Source organism: Hippoglossus hippoglossus, chromosome 17, assembly GCF_009819705.1.
Source record: "Hippoglossus hippoglossus isolate fHipHip1 chromosome 17, fHipHip1.pri, whole genome shotgun sequence".
In the NCBI taxonomy this organism is placed as follows: Eukaryota; Metazoa; Chordata; class Actinopteri; order Pleuronectiformes; family Pleuronectidae; genus Hippoglossus; species Hippoglossus hippoglossus.
Window position 1 is genome coordinate 22,279,947 of NC_047167.1, and position 22,022 is coordinate 22,301,968.

Sequence of the window (22,022 nt, forward strand, 5' to 3'; positions counted from 1 at the left end):
TTCTGGGTTTATTTAACCTCACGGCCCCTCCAGTCTGTCTGCTCGTCTCCTGCACTGTGGGACGCGTCTAAATTCAGCTCAGACGGGGACATCGTCCAGATCCAGGGCAAACCAACACACGCACGCACACGCACACACACACACACACACACGCACGCACACACACACACGCACACACACAAACACCAAAAACCAACTCTTACAAAAATATTCCAGAATAAGGAATTCCCCTTTTATCTACCAAGCAACACAATTTAGAAAGAAAGAAAGAAAAGCTTATATTGGGAAATGGATGGAGATGTGAAAACGACTTATTATATATTTACACAATGTGACAAACATCACACAAAGTAAAACAAACGTACGACAACAAACACGTTCAAAGCTAAAAAATTCATAATGTCTGTCCCACTCGGAGGCACCATGCTGACTGGAACCAGATATGTGATGTCAGTGATGGAGTAGCGGTGGACGCAGCTGTGCGGCACACCCCAACAACACACACACAGACACACACACTCACACAGACACACACAGACACACACATAGGAATGTGTTGGCACAGCCCAGGTGCCATCATTCAGGGTCATGGCATCGCTGCAGGAGCATGTGTAGGGACGAGCTCGTCACCGGACACCTGCGGTATGTCAGTGTGTGTCAGTGTGTGTGTCAGTGTGTGAGTGTGTGTGTGTGTGTGTGTGTGTGTGTGTGTGTGTGTGTGTGTAGGTACATAGATGTGTATATTTTGACAAGTATCTCAAATCAAATTGTGCCTCATTTAAAGACTTAATTATGCAAATATTTAAAAACAGCAACTTTAAGATAATAAATAGAAAAACAAGCAAGAAAATAGCACAAAGTTCCTGTTGCTATGGTTACCTGCAGCATAATAAAGCCCACACGCTGAGTAGTACAGACCAACTACGTGTGAGGCGTCCGTTAACAACGTTTTTACGACACTTTCCAGCGAATCAGAAAACTATTTTCCACGACCTCAGCACGATGACCATCCACTGAGCTGTCGGCGATCGAGCTGCCAGAGGTCGATAAAGGTCGCGGACGAGCGCACGTAGCTGTGAGCGGCAGAGCGCTCGCTTACTAAGAGAGGGGGGGGGGGGGTAAGAAAAAGAAAAAGGAAGAAGGAAGGAAGGAAGGATGATGAACGGATGGAAAGATGGCGGCATCTGGGGAAACATTCTGAAAGGTTTGAGGGCAAGCCGCCACTTTTCCTGGCATGAATGATACGTACACAAAAAGGAGACACACAACTCCCCCTTAAAAAGACACACACACACACACACACACACACACACACACACAGTGTACTAAAAACATACAGTATATACTCGTATTCCCCAGACGGATCCATGCAGCCTGTTTCATTCCAGTGGAAGCTAATAAAAGTGTCCGGCCATTCCTCTCGGTCTTTAAAAAGCTCCTGAGGAATGACCGGGATGAGTCACAGCTGCCAGGAGACCACCGGCCCGGCTCGGACACGAGGAGACACTCTCCTTCCTCCGTCTTTTTACCAGGACACGTCCACGCTCGTGTGAGGAGACACCGTTTGATCACGTACAGTAACAGACACTGGTCCACACAGAGGAGACGAGAACAAGAAAACAGACTACTTCACTTTTCAATTTGAGCGATGGAGACGGATTGAGCAAAGGACAGCGAGAGACAGATATAGAGATGTATATATAGATAAAGAGATATAGATGGATAGATATATTTAGAGAGAGAAGCATATTGTAGATAAATAGATGGATAGAGAGAGACAAATAGAGAGAGAGAGACAGATGAATAGAACAAGACAGAGACACTTCTCATGTACAAAACTCCCCAGCATGAATCCAACTGATTCTGATATAGCAACAAGTATCTGCCAGAGGTCAGGACACACACACACACACACACACACACACACACACACACACACACACACACACACACACACACACACACACACACACACACACACACACACACACACACACACACACACACACACACACACACACACACACACACACAGCTGGGATGTGGGCCAGCAGAGGCCATGAACTGTGGCTCTCTCTCTCTCTCTCTCTCTCTCTCCTCGCTGTGCTCCAGCTGACTACAAACACAGATTCAGTGGGAGACAGTTCGATGCCCGTCGTCCATCTTCACTGGCAGCGTCTCCTCTCCGTGGTTCACCCAGGGTGCGCCGTCCACCGGGGATCCACCGAACTAAATAACCCACCGGGCCCAGATACCTTATGGAGTGTGAAGAAATATTTTTTGTTTATAAATCTTCTGGATTAGAATGTTTTATTTCGTAAGATATGATGGAAAACCCATGTCCGATTGTAGGATGTGTTTAGTTAAAACAACATTTCAGTACTTTTATCATTTATTATGCTTCATCGACTAACAAAACCTTTTAGCTCGTGTTGTGGAGAGTTCAGTGAACCGCAGAAACTCAGAGAAGATACCGAAGTAGACGCTGCGGGAGCGGTTCTATCACAGAGTTTCAGGGATAAACAGCCGGAATGCGTCCAGGAACAATTTGTTATGACTTGGATTATTTTTGTTGAACAGAAAAAAAACACCCAATAAATCCTCAACAAGTTTCCTCACACGTCGGCAGCCGCGCGTGGGGCTGATTTCTAACCTGCGTTTGGCTGAGCACCAGCTGCTTTACCTCAACAGCTGCGATCGGGCACGTCACCACAAATACTAAGTTTCAATTCCACTGTGTCTTCACAAGGAGCTAAGAAATAATTACAGGAGGGTGAGATTTTAATCAGAGAACCAAAAAGCTAAATAAAACCAGCATCCATCTTGGCTCCGCCACGTTCTCCTGAGAGGATTGTGACTATGATTACATTCTCGTGAAATTACGACTCTTTTCTTGTAATATCTTAGTCGTTTTTCTTCAATATGAGCCTAATACTTCTAACATATTTTCCTAACAGAGGATTAATTCTTGATATTTGTTTATATTTCAGTTGTTGGGGCCCAATGACTCAACGATCCATCCTGCAACGAAGCTGCTGTGATGTTTAAGACCAAAATGAAATATAAAATTAATATAAATCAAGCAGGATTTTGTGACATTTGGGATATTCACAAATTACAACCTCTGAGAACAAACTTAAGAAATATTTTGCGTCTCACAGTTGAAGTTTTATGTTTACTTGATAAGTTTAGGTGAATGAAAACACATCAGTCTGTGTTTTTACGTCTTAAACGCGTCCAGAGAAAAGGGCGGAACATTCTTTGCTTTACAAAAGACTCTCGACTGTGGGTGGGAAAAACAAGCGTCACCTTGAGCTCTGGGAAAAACAAGCAACGGTCATTTTCTTTTACCCTTTAAATGATGGTTATTGACAGAAACATCAAATGTTTCGCTAAATACAAATTAAACTTTCAACCTATTATTATCTTCCGTAAAAGCATTTTAAGTGTGTTCTGCACAGCCTTCTGGGAACTACAGCATTCCCACATGCCCCGGGGGGGTGGGGGGTTTGTGTCAACGCAGTGAGACGCTGTCGATGTGTGTCAGTGAGGCTGAAGGGTTGTCATGTATGAAATGTACACACTCTCTGCAGCGGAGGACGCCTGCAGGGACGAGGGGAGGGAGGGGGGTGCGGAGACAGAGAGAGAGAGAGAGAGAGAGAGAGAGAGAGAGAGAGAGAGAGAGAGAGAGAGAGCGGTGTGAAGAAACAGAATAATGACAGCTCGTCGAGAGGCGGCACACCTACACACGGATCAACACTCACAGCTGGAGGGTCTTTAACCACCGGGATGACAGAGTTGTGGGAAAAGAGAGAGCTCGCCACCAACGGAGCAAAAAAAAATTCCTTTAAGTTCATAACTGTTTCTCTCCCACGCTTGAACAAGACGCCGCTGCTTAACTGCGAATTGTGATTGAGTTGTATTTCACATTAAACTGTACACACACTCTTGTGCCTTCTACTACAGAGAGGAATACAGTTTAAATATATTTCCAAGATGGGTCATTTTAAAGTCGTTGTCCGCTCGCACCCCCGTTTGAAAACCACATTTAAAGAATTCCTGGATCCGGACGGAAATATAATGGGATCTTTCTCGTCCCATCTTTCCACCAAGTTTCATGGAAACCAGTTGTGTAGTTGTTCTTTAATCCTTCACAGAAACAAACCAAACCAACCAACAAACAGACAGACGGGGGTGAAAAAAGCTTTAAATTGACTCATTGTCTGTGGTTGTTTTTAGGAGCATCCTAAACAGGAGAGAATGCGACCCTGTGACCTCCTGGCTGTCAGTCAGGATCAGATCCCTTCATCGATTCCACATAAAAAAAACTGTGGAAGGAAAGAAACTGCACCGAAGGCGACGGATGGACCGGGCCGTGAGGAGCCAGGTGCTCGACACGGACAGTGCACAAACGCTCAAGGTCAAACCTGCGGAATTAACGTCACGTGCAAACGCTACAGCAAAATAATTGACTAGACCAAGTCAGAGATAATATGCTGGTCGCTTAGTGAACAGTACGTGTGTTTATATCAGTACGATTTAACATTCCCGGGGGGGTGAAAGTCAGTGTTACACATTTATCTATATTCACACTAGATTAACAGGACAGATAATGTCGGCTGAAGACAACACACAGAGGCCTTCATGCATCCAAGAGATGATAAACAACGTTATTAATGAACGCACAGAAACAGATCAATGCTGCTTCGGTGCACAAGAGAAGAGCACTTCCTCTTTCCCAGATAAAAACAGAAATGGGTTTCAGTAAACTGTAAAACTTATTCATGAGCTAAACTGCAGCCAACCACCAGGTGGCGATCCAGATGTTTTGGGCTTCATTTTTGGGAGCTGCCGTGTCGTCCATCTTTGTTCACAGTCTACGATTCACACATGGAGAACTAGCAACCACACAACGAGGGGAAAGCTGACGTCCATCACGACGGTGTGATGTCATGTAGCGTCTCAGATAGAATCAAATCTCTTCTCAAGCTCTGGAACATCAGAGGCAGGTAGAAAACAGCAACGCTTCTGCACATCAACATCAGTACAGAGTCGGCCATCACTCACCCGGTCTTTGTCGTCGGCCACGTCGCAGAGCACATCGTCCAGGTCCAGGATGCCGCCGTCACCGTGTTCCAACCGGTGGACCTGCAGCCAGTAACTGGCATCCTGGAAAAACAGCAGGAGAAGAGAGGCAGACATTTAAAACCACGCACGGCCAGAGAAGACGTTCAACTTTTCATCAGTATTCAAACCGAAAACGCAGCTCAAAGTTCTTCACTGACACAAACGAGGGAATGAGGTTCAAGGATTTTGGAGGGGAGATGTTATTCGGGGCAAACCACTCCTCACACCCCAAGGAGATCTCAGTTAGTCCCATTGGTTGAGACAAAAAAAAATATAGTAATATTGTAAACATAGTAAATCAAAGAAACTGTAAGACTGCATCATAAGCACAAATATAAGAAACTGTAACTTTATTTTACAGTTTTTTCCCCAAAAATTCCGTCCATGCAGTCGAGAGCAGAGAAAAACACAAAAGACTGAAATCATTATTTGAGAAAAAGAAGCCGTGAGGAGGATAAACAGCTAAACAAGGTTAAATCAGTATTTTCTACGCGTCAGCTTTGTGCACAGTGCGACAGGCGGCCGGCCGGGACACACGTCACAGTCTGTGACAGCCTGTGTCACTTTGTGCAGCCGCCGACACCGAGACCCTGTGGATTCCAGCTCAGTGTGAAAATCTGAATCTACACACAGACACCGAATCACACACATCCTGTCCCACTGCACACGACCCACTTTACAGGGGGTTCGCACATTTACATACCTTCCAGGTTTAGAGCGACGAGTCACGCGTGTTGTTTTCTGTTTTCTATCAAAATTCACAAACGACCAGATTCTATATAATAAAAATGACACTCAACAAACAAACAAAGCTCCAGCGTCATCAAATTACACGTAGGTTTTATTTAGATTTTTAGCAATTGCCAAAATACATGAAAATACAAAACATAACTTAAAGCTTTAGTTTAGAATGAATGTCCCGGTTGGTCGCCTCAGATCAGAGCCACTGGAAATCAAAGCTAAGCTGTAAAACTCTTATCTGACACTCAAACGCAGTTCACGAGATTTTCATCAGTCAACAAACTAATGCAAACACATAACTGTAGGATTCTGTGTGTTTAGGAGCCGATTTACAAGCTGCTGTTGTCTGACATTTTGCAGTAATAAAAATTAATCTGTTCTTGTGCCACAAAAGTTTGATATATGCCACAAGAACATCGAGTCAGACTCAAACTTTCATGTTAGGCAAAAGTGGGTTTTACGAGGTCACAACGTCCTTGAGCTTTGATTGTTTACCAACAAATATTTTACTGAGTTTATCTTTTAGTCTACATGAACATTTGCACCGAATTTGAAGAAATTCCCTGAAGGCATTCATGAAATATTGTTTTCACACGATTGGGACAATGGGAAAATTGCCTGTGGCCACTGACTGTGCCGTGAACAATGTGCGTTGAGCGAATAAAATTTCAAAAATATGTATTTTCTATTCAATCTAATGAGAAAACATAATATGATGATGAACTGCAGCCTATAGAGTCGGGGCTTCTCTGCAAGTCAGTGTTCAGTTTAGATGAAGTGTTATGTGGTGTTATGATCGAGCTGATAGGCGTCTCTAAAGGGTCTGAGACCACATCAGAGTGAGTGTGTGTGTGTGTGTGTGTGTGTGTGTGTGTGTGTGTGTGTGTGTGTGTGTGTGTGTGTCATTCTGCGGGGCCAAGTTCATGTGGTAAAAATAGCTCGCAGCAAACGTCATGGTGACAAACTTAAGAAAGGGGACCCGGTCACGTAGTAAATAAGGTTATGGAAGTGCAGAGGTGGAAAAACAACACACACCAACACTGAGGTGGATTCTTCAGACTCCCACCGTCTCTACTGTGAATTCCAAACATCCACCTCCTCCTCCTCCTCCTCCTCCTCCTCCACCTCCTCCTCCTCCTCCTCCTCGTCGATCCCCTCTGGGCCTAATTGTGAGTCCCATGACGCTAATCTGACAGACTCTCATCCAAAGTGCAGTTTAAAAAAACCAAGACAGATCTGGAGTCAGATCAAACAAGGCGTGGAAGCAGGCAAGGGCCATCATGACGGTTGTGTGTGTGTGTGTGTGTGTGTGTGTGTGTGTGTGTGTGTGTGTGTGTGTGTGTGTGTGTGTGTGTGTGTGTGGGGGGGGGTTGGGGAGTTGAACGGACTCATCTTAGAACACTAAACATTGAAGGTCTACTAAATTAAGATGCCAACCCCCAGTTGAGGCTGAACACTTGTCATTTTGCCTCATATGCCATATCTCGGCATACAGCCATTTTCTTCTCATTCGCATCATCAGTTGCTTCTTCTTCTTCTTCGTTTGGTTTATTGACGGGTGGCAAACAACATCAACGTGCATTAACGCCATCTACTGTGTCTTCTTCTTCTGCAATAGAAACCTGAGAAGCCTATAAAAACCCTTCAAAGACTTCTAAGATTCTTCTTCTGCTGCTGCTGCCTGGCAATTTCCCATATATTATATCGATTGTTATTGGAATGGATTTACATGGATTTTTGGAATAGGGGATTTGCCCATCGAACTGGTATTGCGGTAACTCCAGGACCGATGAACCAACACAGTAGACGGCCGTTATGCCAACCGACAATAAACCGAACAAAGAAGAGGAATCTTCAAAGGCGTTTCAGACCCTATTAAAACGGGCTCTCCTTTGATAAAACAAAACCTATGAGCTACCTTTGATGATGGAGATGCTTTTTGACTTTGATGTATTAATCCTTGTGCTGGCTAATGTGATGTCCCGACGGCACAGGAAGTACAAACAGCAGGTAAAATGTTTCATGAAGATCTCGACACAGATTACCTGTCAGACGACAACGGCAATGAGGCGGAGTGGAGCTCGAGTGACAGTAAAAGCGATGATTTCCAGGATCTTATGCGGCTATTCAACAATCTCAAGTTGTTTGATCAGATCTACATCAACAACATAATAATGGACATGGAGGTAGGGCAGCTTCTGATTACTCTAAATTGATTTGTCTACTCACTATTCTTTCAATGAATTCCATTATGAATTAGTGTAATATGTCAACCAGAGGGGGAAATCAGAGACAACATTCCCATGACACCATATTTTAAATTCACTAGATCCACGTTTTTTTATTTCAATCAACATGACACATTTTTTTTCCAATCGAGATCCATGAATGATTCTCTGACAAAACAATAACAATAACAATCGGAGAAGGGTGAAAACATAACCTCCTTGCCGGAGATACTTAACGATACGTGTCAATAACTGACCAAATGCTCACGTTACCCGAGGTGAAATAATGTTCTTTAAATATATTTTCAACAGTACGAGGAGGAATCTTGGGAGGTGTTTGAATTGGACCGGTACGAGCAGGAGAGGTCATGGTCGGAACAGATGTGGGACGCCGAAACTGAAGACCCATTGAACTCATGGCAAGAGGATTGGACAGAATCTGACACTCCGCCTTTGCTGTCTCCAGCCTCCACGTCCTGCTCCCGCTCCAGCTCCGGCTCCCCCTGCCCCTCCTCCTGCTGCTCCTCCTCCTCCTCCTACTCCGATTTGGAGTATTCAGATGAACAGAGAGCAAGTGAAAATGATTCCCTCGAGGATTTTGTCTAGCAAAATACCTTGGACCAATTGTAAGTGGCGGGCGGGCCGGGCCGACACCATTTATGTTCCTGGATTAACGGGGAATCGCTCCTTCTGCTGCAATGAACTTAAAACACCAAGTTGTGTCATAATCTGCAGGAAGAACTTCTCTCCTGTCTGCAGGAGTGTGTGTGTGTGTGTGTGTGTGTGTGTGTGTGTGTGAGGTGTGTGTGTGTGTTTCTCTTCACACAAACCAAAACGATCACATCACGTCTCGTGTTGTCTGTGAATGTTTGACTGTTTTTCAATGTTGATAAATGAATAATAATCAACACAACTTTAACAATACCCTGTCCTACACTCGTGTTTCATATTCAAACGCACTGCAGTGAATCCTCTCCCGGATTCCTTCCCCCTATACGCAGCTCACACAAACCCCGCGGTGCTGCATCGAGGCGGATCTGCAGCAGATCAAAACTTATTTTTGTTGCGTTTTGTCTTCTTCGCAGTTCCTCGCATTGCAAAAACAAATTAGCATTTTTTGCTTAAGCTTTCCGTCCTCGCTCTCAATTTGGCTCGAATGGATGGAGTGAAAAACAACATGTGGAACACAGAAAGATCTAAGGGAATAATTAAGTGATTGTAGATTTGGGATTAAGAGGGTGGGGGGGGGGGGTGGTATTTAAAACCAAGGCCAGATGGAGGAAGTCACTTTAAGGTAATAAAGTGCTGGAAGCTGCTGCACTTATCTTGTGGAGGGTCGAAAAAAAGACAACCTAATACAATCTGTGTCAACGTGTGCTTTATCCTCGCAGCAGGAAACACTAATGACCGATGGATTATGGACATACAGCAGGTTTATTGTCATCTAATTTAACGTGTGGTTACGTCCTGACATTTCCTGGACGGGGCTGTATGCGAGGACACAAATGTCCCAGTCACTGCTCCGCTTTTCCTGCGTGTCGCTATAGTAAAATGTCCGAGTGAGGCCATGTGAGACCACAGCAGGCGTATGGAAGAGAGGAGCCATTTAGAAGATGCTGACCAAGATGACAACTTGGAAAAAACTACGAGATTCGAGAGCTTTTTAGCGACAAGTTGCCGGGACAATCTCCTGCTGCGCTCTTCACCTGTGAAAGACAAACTCCAGACAATTTCCTGCAAAGTGTGTTGCAGACTTCAACCGCAAGTTATATCTAAAGTTAGATCATCAGTTTTTATGTCAGAATATGATTTGATGAGCTGTGCCCTGATATCTGGAAAGGAACTAAACACCAAACTGCTCCACGGAGGACTGTGGTTGTGACAGGCAGCTCAGATGTGATTATAAAAACACGAAGCAGGTCACTGATGGAAAAAAAGCTTGTTTTTGGAAGTGAACCCTCCCTGGATACACAAAAGTTGACTACAACTAGTTTCCTTGAGAATTCAGAAAGTCTTGAATGAAGTGCAACAACATGAAACCTTCAGGAAAAAAAAAAAGTGCCCATGTTCTTGTGAGTCGATTGTTCGTTTGTCCCCGAATCGGAAAATATCTGACTTCTTCAAATATTACCACCAAACTTATCTTGCAGACAAACATCCCTCCCGTCCAGGTCTGACTAATCCCCTCTCGGGGTCATCTCATGTTCGGATGTGTGCACAACCACGACAGGGCGGCACCCTGCACGTGACCTGCTCTGCAGTTTCAAAGCAAGGTTGAAGTAAGAAACAAAAGACCCTTTCACTGGAGTAGAATGACACCAGTGAGTCGAGAGGCGGAAATTGGAAAATGCCGTCCGAGTGCGACGTGATGTGTGTGAAACCACAAACAGATTTCTGAACAAAGACAGACGTGTGCGTGTGGTGTGGTGCCGAGAAACTGCGACCACTCGGCATACATGGTTGTACACGTGTGTCAAAAAGTTTCATACTTAGTGAAAGCTTCAAAGTAAACCGTAAAGAATATTGATCATTCAAATTTCCCATTTTGCTCCGGTAACTTTTACGAGGCCTTTATTTTAGCAGATTTATTGAACTTTAAAAAGTTGCAGCGTGTGCAGCATTCCTAAACTCAGGATCAGTGTATTGTACATCTCCGCAGACTAGAAATCAAAGCTTTCAGATGTATTGCGAGAACGTGCGAGCACAGTCTTATGTGTTCCCACGTATACGTCACCTCGTCCTGGCTGTGTAGCACCGGCAGCTCCGCACAGTTCAAGTGCCAAACATTCCTCCCCATGTAAGTGCCAAGTGGAATTCAAGGGCCTGGACTGCTGCCATTTACTCTCAGCCGAATTAACAACTGCCCCGTCCTGCTGTGCCGGCCGGTGTGTGTATGTGTGTGTGGGGCAAAGGCTGTGCCCCTTAAGTTATAAATATTAAGTCTGCATGGGAAGGAGGGTTTAAATCGAGGCCACAAAAAAACACAAGCAGAGACAAGAGGAGGCTGCCGAAGGTCTCAAACCCTCCTTCTTTACATTCCTCCTCTCTCTCCATCACCTCAGGACTAACTTCTTTCTATCGACCCTTCTTCATCACAATCTGTTCAAACTCCAAAGTTGACCCAAACTTAGTATCGTACAATTTAATGAATAAATGAACAAACAAAGAATTCAAGCGGTAAAAGGAAATGTCAAACTGAGAACTACATAGAGGACATGGCAGTTAAATCTAATAAGAGAGGACATACAAACGGTCCCTTTACATGCAATCAAGCTGAATCAAATTTAACATACTTATAAATATATGTCCTGAATACTGCATCTGTCCACCAAGTTACAAAGGGGTGAGAAATAACCTCTTTGTCGGAGGTCATGACAAACACCCCTCTACACTGTGCATTGTTGTTTATCACATGTTCCACTGCAAACATTACAGCCACTAAGGTTGTATAGAACAAAGCATTTTACGTCTTTAACCGGACCAAGGTTTTAAAAGTGTTTCTTCCGACCTACACTTAAAAAAACACAGCATGTGCAAAGGAGAAAAGAATGGAACGACCAAAATGCCGTACGAACCAGGCAAAACTTGGAAAGCCATTTGAAAAGCCTCATTAAGAAATAGGTTGCGTCAAAACTGTGTGCCCCCAGCTGCTCGCAACACACAGATGCACACACAACCCGCTCTCTAATTATAGAAGTAGGATTGCATCAAGGTCAGTGCTCCATCATACAATCTATCCACGGGTTCACCCCCCCAGTCAACTCTACTAACGTCGCAGCCGACAGAAGTGAAGGGGGGGGGAAAGTCAAGTCGAGACAGTAACCAGAGAGAAACCCTGGCAGGAGCACACACACCTCAACGGCACCAAGCCGCAAACGGAACAATGTCGCCATTCAAAGAAAACCTCGTATCTGATTAAAACAGGCAACCGCTCGACAGTTCAACAGATTAGTCCGCTCCAAAAATAGTCAAAATAACACCGCCTACGCACAGATATAAAAACTGCGGCAGGTAGGATTAGTCAGCAGACTTTACTCAGCACATTAAGCTTTAAATGCGCCGAACAAGGCCATCTTTATTTCAGCTTCCGTTTGCACTCGTAATACAGAAAGAGACCTGTGCACAATGCAAAACAGCAAGAGGCCGTCACACGGGTGGCGTGGGAACACATGCAGGGGAGTTTCACCTGCATCGCATAACGATGACAAATAAAACAAATCACACATGTGTGGCTCCTGTCTTTAAATTGAACCTCCTGTGCAGTGAAACCTGAGGCAGCCAGAGAGCGAGAAGGGAAAGAGCGACGGAGAGGATGGAGGGAGGCGGAGTGCAGGGCTGGGAGGAAGGGAAGACTCCGTGGTTCACAGGAGGGAGAGGAGGTAAATTCATGAGCTTGCAGTTTTGCCTCCAAACAAACTGAATCACCCTGATGAATATTTTATTCCCCCGTTGTTCCACGAAAATTAAATCTCTTCTCCCAGATAACACGAGTATGAGTAAGAGTTTTTAGAGGCTCACACTAACTTTAAACTACATCAGTCTCATTAAAGGACTGATGACGGATATTTGGCCAATAATATCAGCCAATATGAGCCTTTGACAAACATATAAATATATATATCAGCCCTTTTATTGCTATTGGAAATATTATACTCCCCAATATCAGTAGCTGGCCCCAAAATCCACATCATTCAGGCTGTGGACTAATTGTTTGCAAGCTTTTGCACACTTTACATTTACTGTGATTTTTGTACATCACAAAAGGTAGAAAGGGGCACATTTCTATTTCTAAAAAACAGCAGCCGAGTCGGCAGAATGTTAAGCTGCAATTTAAAGTTAAAAAACATGTATTTCTGTACCCGTACAACACATAACCACAATCATAGTCATACCTTTATGGATTAATTTGCTTTTGACCCCTTGCTACAACAATAAGCAGCTTAGCAGTGACAGCAGAGTAGAAGCTTTCAGGATCAACAGTCAAACACATCACCACAGTGACCTTCACAGGTTGTACTTTAACTAACTGACGCCCAAAAACCAAACGGATAACCAGGCAGGGTCGTTCAGATACGCAATTTATTCCAGAAGAAACTCGAAACAGAAGCCGTCTGTGGTTGTTATTTATCAGCGAGGCCACGACGGCCGCGCCACAGCCCTGAGAAGTTTCCATGCTGACATATTTGTGCTATGTTTGACTCTTGCGTCGGTTAAAAGGGCCCAACAAGCACCTAATCACCTAATGTTCACAAAACACAGGCCTTCTTATCAGGGCGGATTGTGATTCTCATTCCATTAAGCTTACTGTAAGAGGGAGGCCCGAATACAATGCACGGTAACAATGAGCCACAGGTGGTTCGGAGGAAAGCGACGTTCGGTTGCAGCAAGTCTTCAAAGTTTTGATTTGCAGTGTTAATGAAAGTTTTCATGCTGATTTAGTCATATAAGAAACCCATGGAACCAAATGTTGATGTTTCTGGATCCTAATTAATTTGGTTTAACCAAGTTTGAACTTTTTCAGGGGACTCTGGGACTTTAACTGGTCATATCTCCTTTAATACAAGGTCCAAAGAAATGGGTTCCATGTAATTTCAAAGCTCTTTTCCAGCTACATATTCATTGAAACAGTAAATAGCACCATGAGTGATTATAACAACGACTTTCAAAAGGCTTACATCTTCAAATTGGTTAAATTTTGACCAAAGTTCATTGAAAAACTGCCGTCTGCATTTTTGGACAATTGGATAAATATGCCCTTTTATAATTTATGTGTATAGAAATTCCATTGACCTTGTCAGATGAGGCAATCATATACAATCAGCCATCCTCCATAAAAAACAAACAGCTAATACAATACAATCTAAACAAAGCTCCTGCTGCTTGAACTTTTTTTCTGCTTGAAAAGACTTTACAAAGTTCCTGGTCAACCAGAGAAGACAAGAATGTAGGAAATGTCTGTCGAGTTCGGTTCTTTCTTTCGCGTCAGTCTCAGTTAAAGTGTCAGAGGAAATGGGGGGGGGGGGGGGGGGGGGGATAAAGTGAAGACACACGTCGGAGTGGCGTCTACATTTCCAGCAGCTGTCAGCCTGCCAGCAAACGCCCGTGGTCCAACTGCTCTTAATCCTTAAACAAGGAGTGGGACTGAAATCCAACCGGAGAAAAGACAGTTTATTCAAAAAGGGGGCGAAGACCTAAATCAGGCAACAGTCCACGTGTGCCTGAGTCAATAAATACCCTGAGGAGGCTGCACATTAATGCATTGGAGCAAACACTGCCCAGTTGAAAGGTTGACAAACATATGATTCCTCAGGAAGCCCGAAAAAAGCCAGTGGACTGTGCTGCTGCTCCTTCGATCAATATACTTTAAACAACTGTGAGAACTCAATATTATTGTCAGACAACTTAACTTGGAATCTGTTCTTTTCCAGGTTTGTCAAGCTACAGGCTCTGGGAGGACAGATGATGAAAATGAAAAGAAAGAAAAGATGAACCAAGACTGGCAGAACAAGATCTGAGAAAAACATGTGTAACAAGAGAAAGTTATATTATTGTTTGATATCTTTAGCTAAAACCACAAGAAGTGAGATAGACTTCTTCTTGAGTGCCTAAGTGCATTTATACCGGCGAGTATGGCAACATGCCGTGCACTAAAAGCAACAACAATGGCAGTCTCGTGAAACATGGAGTGCACACAAGAGAGTTAAACATTAATTTGTTAGTTATGTCAGTAAAGCAGCAGGTCGATGTTTTGGCGACAACAGTCAGACCTGCACTAATCCGACAGAATTAGAATTATGTGTGCAAATTCAAGTTAAAAAGTAATTTAAGTGCAATATATTTGGTTATATTGGTTCTTCATTTTTATTTGTAGTTATTTAAAATAAAGTTTATGGTTTAACAGTAAATAATCAAGCTGAAATTACATTTCTTTGTCATAAGGGCTTGATATGGACGTCTTTAAATATGTATGAAGGCCAATATATCTGTATTTTTAACTCTAATATCTGTTTAGTCATAGACCCCCTAAAGTCCATATCAGTCAGACTCTGATACGGAGTACACAGTGTACTGCATGCGAGTGTACCGACTTAAGTATCTGATTTGAAATACAGCATAAGATAAAGAAACTGAGATATAATCAGAGAAAACACAGGAGCAGCAAAAACAAAGTCGTGGAGGCAGAGATGGAATCAGGGTCAGGAGGAGCCGGCTCAGGTACATTGGAAACCAGTCATCGGAAGTTCAGCCGAGACATCTGATCCTCTGTGGCTGTTGCTGACCCGCTTCAGTGTAACAGCACAGAACAGACAGAGGACGCAGGGAGAATTCAAGAGTATCAATTAGGCGTGTTTGTTATAGTCTATTCAGTCGCTGAAGGATAAAGTACTCGTCTTCATCGTCCAACTGCAAAAGGACGTCCAATTACAGAGGCCTGAGGGGAGGGACACTCAACACTGTGCTCAGCAGGGTGGAGACCTGCCGTCATAGAACCTCAGCAGCTCAGAACCTTCCCTCACTATCTGCTGTGGCTTCACGTGTGTGGAGCAGAACTAATGAAACAAGGGTCAAATGTGAGTTTTTGCACATTATGCTACTTTTACACATGTTTAATTTGTTTCATAGAAGGTTTGGATAAACCATATTGATCACAAATATTTAAAGCGTAATCATGCAAGATTCTACATGATGGCTGTAAACCATTAGCGACTTAACATCGATCCTCCTCATCTATATTCACCGAAAGCAGCTCTGCCCGTATCACTGCCACCATTTCCTGTTATGGTTCGAAAGTGCACATCTTTGTTTATTTATTCTCAGGTGCTGCATGACTCATTCACACCAATCACTCAGTCACTCCCTATACTACTGTGCTCCAGTGTATTAAAAACACATTTCTGACAGCCCGTCCTGTCACTCAACTTTTCTCGTGAGCATAAATTTGCACATGAAAACATGAATATTGTGCAAACACAAGAAAGAGATGAACAACATAACAGAAGGTATCATCCGCCGTAATTGTGTTTCCTTCCTTGTTTCCGATTCTGTGACAACACAACAAACGACAAACTGGGAAAAACAATCCCAACTTGAATCAAGGCTAACAACCGATCTCTTTCAAGAAAGTGCGAAAACATTCCAAGGCCCGGCCATGTCTCCGGATCTGTTCCACATTTTAAATGCTACTTCCTTAGGTGGTGCCCCATCCCTCTAATTTCATTGAAATCTATTCAGTAGTTCCTGAGTCATCCTGCTGATAGTCAGACAAACAAGCTGCTGAGGCCAATGACAACATTACCTCAGAGGAGGTCATGAAAGATGCGGTGTTGTTGATTGTGTTCAAACATACCTGTACCTGACAGGACTTAAGTGTGTTCTCCGGAGCATTACGGTGTTTCCACATCTCATCTGCACCTTAAACTAAACCCATTCCACTGCTCTTCTTTTCCTGCAGCCGCTGAACCAACACTGCCAATGTCCTGTGTGTGCACCCACAGCTTTACGCCAGACACTCTCCATGTGTGTGCAGGTACAGCAGTGTGTTTGTGCATGTGATACTTATGCATACATGTCTGTGTGTGTGTGTTCTTTAAAGTACGTGTGCACAGTCGAGTATGTGTGTTTTCTTGATGGAGGCCTGAAAGCGGACACACGCTGCAACACAATAACCTGCTCTCTTACTTCAGTCACTGGGGATCAGATTCCCACAGTGTCACTCGTTATTGATACTCTGGCACCGCAACGAGAAACCGCACGGGCTGAAGTGCACGGGACGTTGTGTTTGATTCCTGAGCTCCAGTGGCAGCACGCCAGCTGTATGCCACGGTAATGGCTTATCTGGATCTATGGTTTCTGCGTCCGTAAGTCCGCTTGAGTCCTAAATGGTCCTCGTAACGTAAATGTCATCATCCATCTATGTCCGCTAAGCTATGCACGGACCCCTATGCAGGCATCAATGTGCAGCCCAAGATCTGTGACCACGCTGACTGTACATGCTCCAGGTACAATACATCCACCTAGTGAACTGGAAGGTGGGATCAGGTACGCATGTGTGGAGCGGCTTTATAGTGAATGGAACAAGCACGCAACTAGAGAATTTTGACATCTTGTCCCCGACTCCTGTTCTGGGTTTTCTGTTTCAGACAAATCCTGATTAAATTGTGCAGACATTTTCCAGAGTTTATGTCTATAAAAAGGCATAAATGTTTCAGATCTAGAACAGATCACATCTCAGAAACCATCGAGGAGTAGCACAACCATGCATTTCAAAGATAAGACGATATTCGACACGATAGATATCGACAAAAAAGACAAAACCCCGTGCATGATCTCAGGGCGTTGAGTTACCAGACACATGTTACAATGCGTTGAAAGTGATAGCGAGAGACTGTCAGGTGTCGAGCTGTGGTTGGTAAAGCAGAAGTGAGCAGGTGCAGGAGGCTCTACCGGCAGCTGGCTTAGATCAGATGAACAATCTATTGAGGCCGAACAAAGCCAAGCTATCAGGCTCAAATCACTGGCAGCGGAGAGGTCGTCACAGCCGTCGCATTTTGGCCGCTCTGAGGATTCTCTCTTTATTTGGTCTTCCAGCTCTTTGTGTGGTGGTGTTAAATCAATAATATGCAAGTGTGGTATCACCTAGCACACCCCCGAGGAACTGGGGAAGGGAAGCGGTGAGAAATTCTGGACCGTCAGCCAAAGATTTGCAAGTCAATTCGCTGGAATGTTGTCTGAGCGGCTTCAATGCAATCAGCCCCATCTACAGCGTGAAGCAGACGGAAACGAGCCGCAGGTTGCTGTTCGATTCCGGTCCGAGCTGTATCACATTTCAGAAGACTGCCACCGGAGGCACTGCGTACGGCAGAATGACTGACTGATATCAGGAGACTCTCATCTGGTTTCAGGCAAAATGTGACAGGAGGATATCCCGTCTGTCAGAGGGGGAAGTGCTGCAGACAAAACATCCAGCTGCTCCAAATGAAGAACTGGTTCAAGCGAAGCAAAGTCCTGCTCGTTTCCAGAAGAACCTGTTTTACGCAGAGATTTTAAGGTTTTAGAAAAGGTTATCGCTAAAATTCCAAATAAACCCTATTGATTGCTATCATGCTGCGAACGTAACCATGCAAATATCTGATTACGCAGTCAGACAGGCAAAGAATAAATCTGCATGAGCACCTAAAACAAATATGCCACATGCAGCATGATAGCTGGAACTGAAGAGACAGGAGCTAAAACCAACTGTTTGAGACAGAGGCTGAAAAGAGGAGCAGCAGCAACGGACAGTCTGAGGGAAGTGACGTGTTTTCTGAATATAAACTTTGAGTAATATCCCAAATTAAAATTATGAACCTGAATATGAGCAGAGTATCTCCTTTAACAGGGGGACTGGACAAGAAGCTCTAAAATCTTATAATTTGATGAATTCCTATTGCAAGCAATGTGTGTCTTCCTCCCTCTGGTTGCATTATTACTACTTTACAATAGGTTTGTTGTTTGTATCATGACTTGTCAAAAGCTTTCAGTAAATTAACACACGTGGCAATATGAACATGAATAACCCCACATTCTAATAATCCTCAGGAGGTTTTAAGCAGTTCCTGTCACAATGTGCATAAGTAGGACTTCAGCATTGCTCATGCTCGTGCACACAACAGCACCGCTTTTCAAAAAAGGAAAGAATCCTGTGGAAAACACTGATATCCCATCCTTTTATGGATGGGAGCCACAAACCATGCCACAGATAGCCACAGCACAGCTGTGTCCATGTGTTCAGAAACTCCCCCCCCCCACACACACACACACACAAACTCAACAGATGACCCCAAACCAACACTGAAAACCTCTTAATCTCTGTCAACGCAGTCTCATACTTGGCTTTGTTCTCCCCAGCACTGACAGAAGCTCGGCCAAAAGGAGATTTGGTCCTCTCTAACAGCGAGACGTATCACAGGCTGTCCCTGGATGATAAACACAAACCACAACCATGGAGACGAGCTGACATCACCGGAGGAGTTCTCCCCTCAGCCAATCAGAGGATCAAACAGCAGAATGAGGAGGCAGCGGTCGTCCCCCGATGCTCCAGAGGGGAGTGTGTGGTGATGTGTCGTTTACCACCAGATGAAACGTTTCACAGGCAATAAAAGGGGATGACGAATTATACACCGAGACCAAAACCAGGTACTGGGGACAAACAGCAGGAAAGGCGTGTTGAGCAGGATGATTACAGATGTTAGGCTTGAGTGCTGATGACCAGGGGCAGGGAATGTATGACAAAGTTTAGGAAAGACAGAAAACAGAGTCTGCACACTTCTTTAATAAACACAAAATATTCTTTTGAACCTAAATCCCATTTTTAAAAGGAAGTACATTCTAACACGTTCCAAACATGTTGCGACCGAGGCCGCACACACCTCTGCTATTCATCCTCCCGTCCTCAGTGAAAAAGGACGATTTCAAACCAAAACAAACAGGTTCTCCTATAAAAGCATCTGATGACACCAAAGCCCCAAATGTCACGAGTCTCTGAATAAAAAAACGACTGAGGCACGTACCACGTCCTGATCCTGTTACGAAGCCCAACGTTATCTGAGGGATTGGGAGATGTTGTACAAGAGGATTTGTGGGGGGGCAGAAGTAGCGGCTAACAGTTGGTCAATGGGCAGACAGCGGTGCATGGGATTAATTTGTCAGAAACGGCGCTCTGTCTGCCAGCATCACGTGACAGCTCGGCAGAGCTGCCAGACGACCTCGGCTGTATCAGATTACAGCTCGGCAAATGGAAAAGGCAAAAATAAGGAGGCTTATTCGCAATCGGCCTGAGATATGTCCTATTACTCATAATACGTCCTATTGTGCATGATTGCAAGAGCAGAGAGAGGCAGAGGACGCCCGCCAAAATAAAAGCTCACTACTCTACTGGGACACACAGGACGCCAGAAGAGACATCTTTAAAACAAGCTACGATAAGAGGTTGATGCTGAAATGTGAACAAATTATCCATATTTGTACAAATGCAATGGAAATTGGTTGGGTACAATGATGGCACTAGTTTAATGGGCGGACATTAAATAAAAGGCATTTTAAAAAGGCCCACAGTCAATGTCAATCAAAGTAAAGAAAACTGACCCGCTGTCTCTCAGGCAGAGACCGCGGGTCAGTCTCAGCTGTCAATCATGATGTCTCGCCAAACTTGTCTTTTAGTGCTTCTGATGTTTTCACACGGATGTTATTCGTGCAAGATAAGTGCATTTCCACCCCAGTGTGATTCTCCACTATGCACACAGTTGCATCATTGCCTGTGCCAGATGCTGACGACTGGCATGTCCGAACTAACCGATCCATGAACCATGACTGGATTGGGTGCGGCCCCGATCTTGCAGATTAGTTTGGGACACGTCTAATTACATAACGTACGGTCACACTAACGCACAAATATACAGAAACAATAAGAGTCTTAGAGTTTTGAGCTATAAAGGTGTGGTTTGTGGACCCATGAGTTAACATCTATGGAGACTGTGGAGGCCTGTACAGACAGACGAGGGGACAGACAGGCCTGGACAGGCGGAAAACTGCACAGTCACTGATGGCTTACAGACACTGTTGCGTAATCTTTATGGACGATAGAGCGAACTCTGACAGCCAGACTGAACAACACCCGTTCAGAGTTTATTATAAAACGGAGATAGAGAGCCTAGAAAGAGGGAGACAGAGTGTGCATGTCCATGTGTGGGGGATGGAGAGGAGTTATCCTCCAAACCAAGATGTCACAGACTCAATCCTGACAACAGCTGGTGTGTGTGTCCTTTTACAGCCACAAGTCCATGAGCGAGACTGTCCTCCCTCGTGCACGGTCGTCTGTGTGTGAGTGTTGTCCTGATAACCAAAGCTTACAGGACACATGAACACTGTTCAATACATCAGTGTGACAAGAACTACCTTAAGACCCTTTATTTTGATCTACGTCCCATCCATTAACATGGAGGAGGCAGAGTCTATGACCTATGCAGCAGCCAGGGGACAATCCGGCTGTTATATCGTCCGTCTTTATTTACCTTCTATGGTTTAAAGTTTATATTAAATATTGGAAATGCAGAGACGATACGATATTAGAGAGAGAAACGCAACAGTTTCCAACGATGAGCACAAAGCGACAGTGAAGAGAAAAAGAAACTCCCTGTTCTTTTCAATTCTTTGTGCATTTAAAATCAAGAGGAAGAGGAACTGTATTCTTCAAAGCCACAGCACAGACACATGTGGATCAAAGCTGCGAGAGGGCAGGGGGGGAGAGGGGGGGGGGGGGGGAGAGAGAGAGAGAGAGAGAGAGAGAGAGACGTTATTTAAATAGAAGTAGGTTGTGAGGATGGGGGGAGGTAGAGATGGATGAGGGGAGGAGGCAGGTGGGAGCGCTGGGAGACGGAGATGCAGTGGTTTCTCCCTCTCGAGTCTGGAGGTGAACTGGGGGGGGGGGGGGGGGGGTGTTACTTAAAGACGGGAGAGGAGAAAGTTTCCTTTGGCGCTCTCTGGAAGATAAGATGACATCACTCTGGAAGTCGGTAAGACCCATCTGGCATGTGGCTCAGAAGTGACTCACGGTTTTTAATGCACTTCTGCAAATAGGTTATTACAAAATTAATTAAGGAATCTCCCCTGATGAAGGTACATAAAACTTTAAGTTTATTAATGTTTTAAACACAGCAGCGGACCAATCAAATCCCTCCATCTCCTCCTAAACTTAAACTGAAGATGTTCTGTGAATGTGCAGCAAAGGCTGATTCAACCAGCTTCTTTTTGTGTCGTGCAGCATCACAGGCTTCAAATTACCGATCCACTCGGAGAAATGTAAATTCCACTTTAGCTCTGTGTGCATTAGAAGCTGGCGAAGTGGTCTACATGCATTAACGTGCACACGAGCAGCGCGTGCACTCATTT

The 22,022-nt window shown here is 44.4% G+C and overlaps 1 protein-coding gene across 6 annotated transcripts in view; it reads right to left on the reverse strand.

Moving 5' to 3' along the window:
• Positions 1-22,022, reverse strand: part of LOC117778717 (partitioning defective 3 homolog) — a 198,154-nt gene that overhangs the window by 160,859 nt on the left and 15,273 nt on the right. For all 6 annotated transcript variants that reach the window (XR_004616833.1, XM_034614475.1, XM_034614473.1 and 3 more), the window contains exon 2: positions 5,068-5,169. Coding sequence is in view for 5 of the 6 variants with exons in the window: in XM_034614475.1 (XP_034470366.1) it covers positions 5,068-5,169 (102 nt within the window). In the remaining variant the exon portion in view is untranslated. The remainder of the gene's footprint in view (positions 1-5,067; positions 5,170-22,022) is intronic.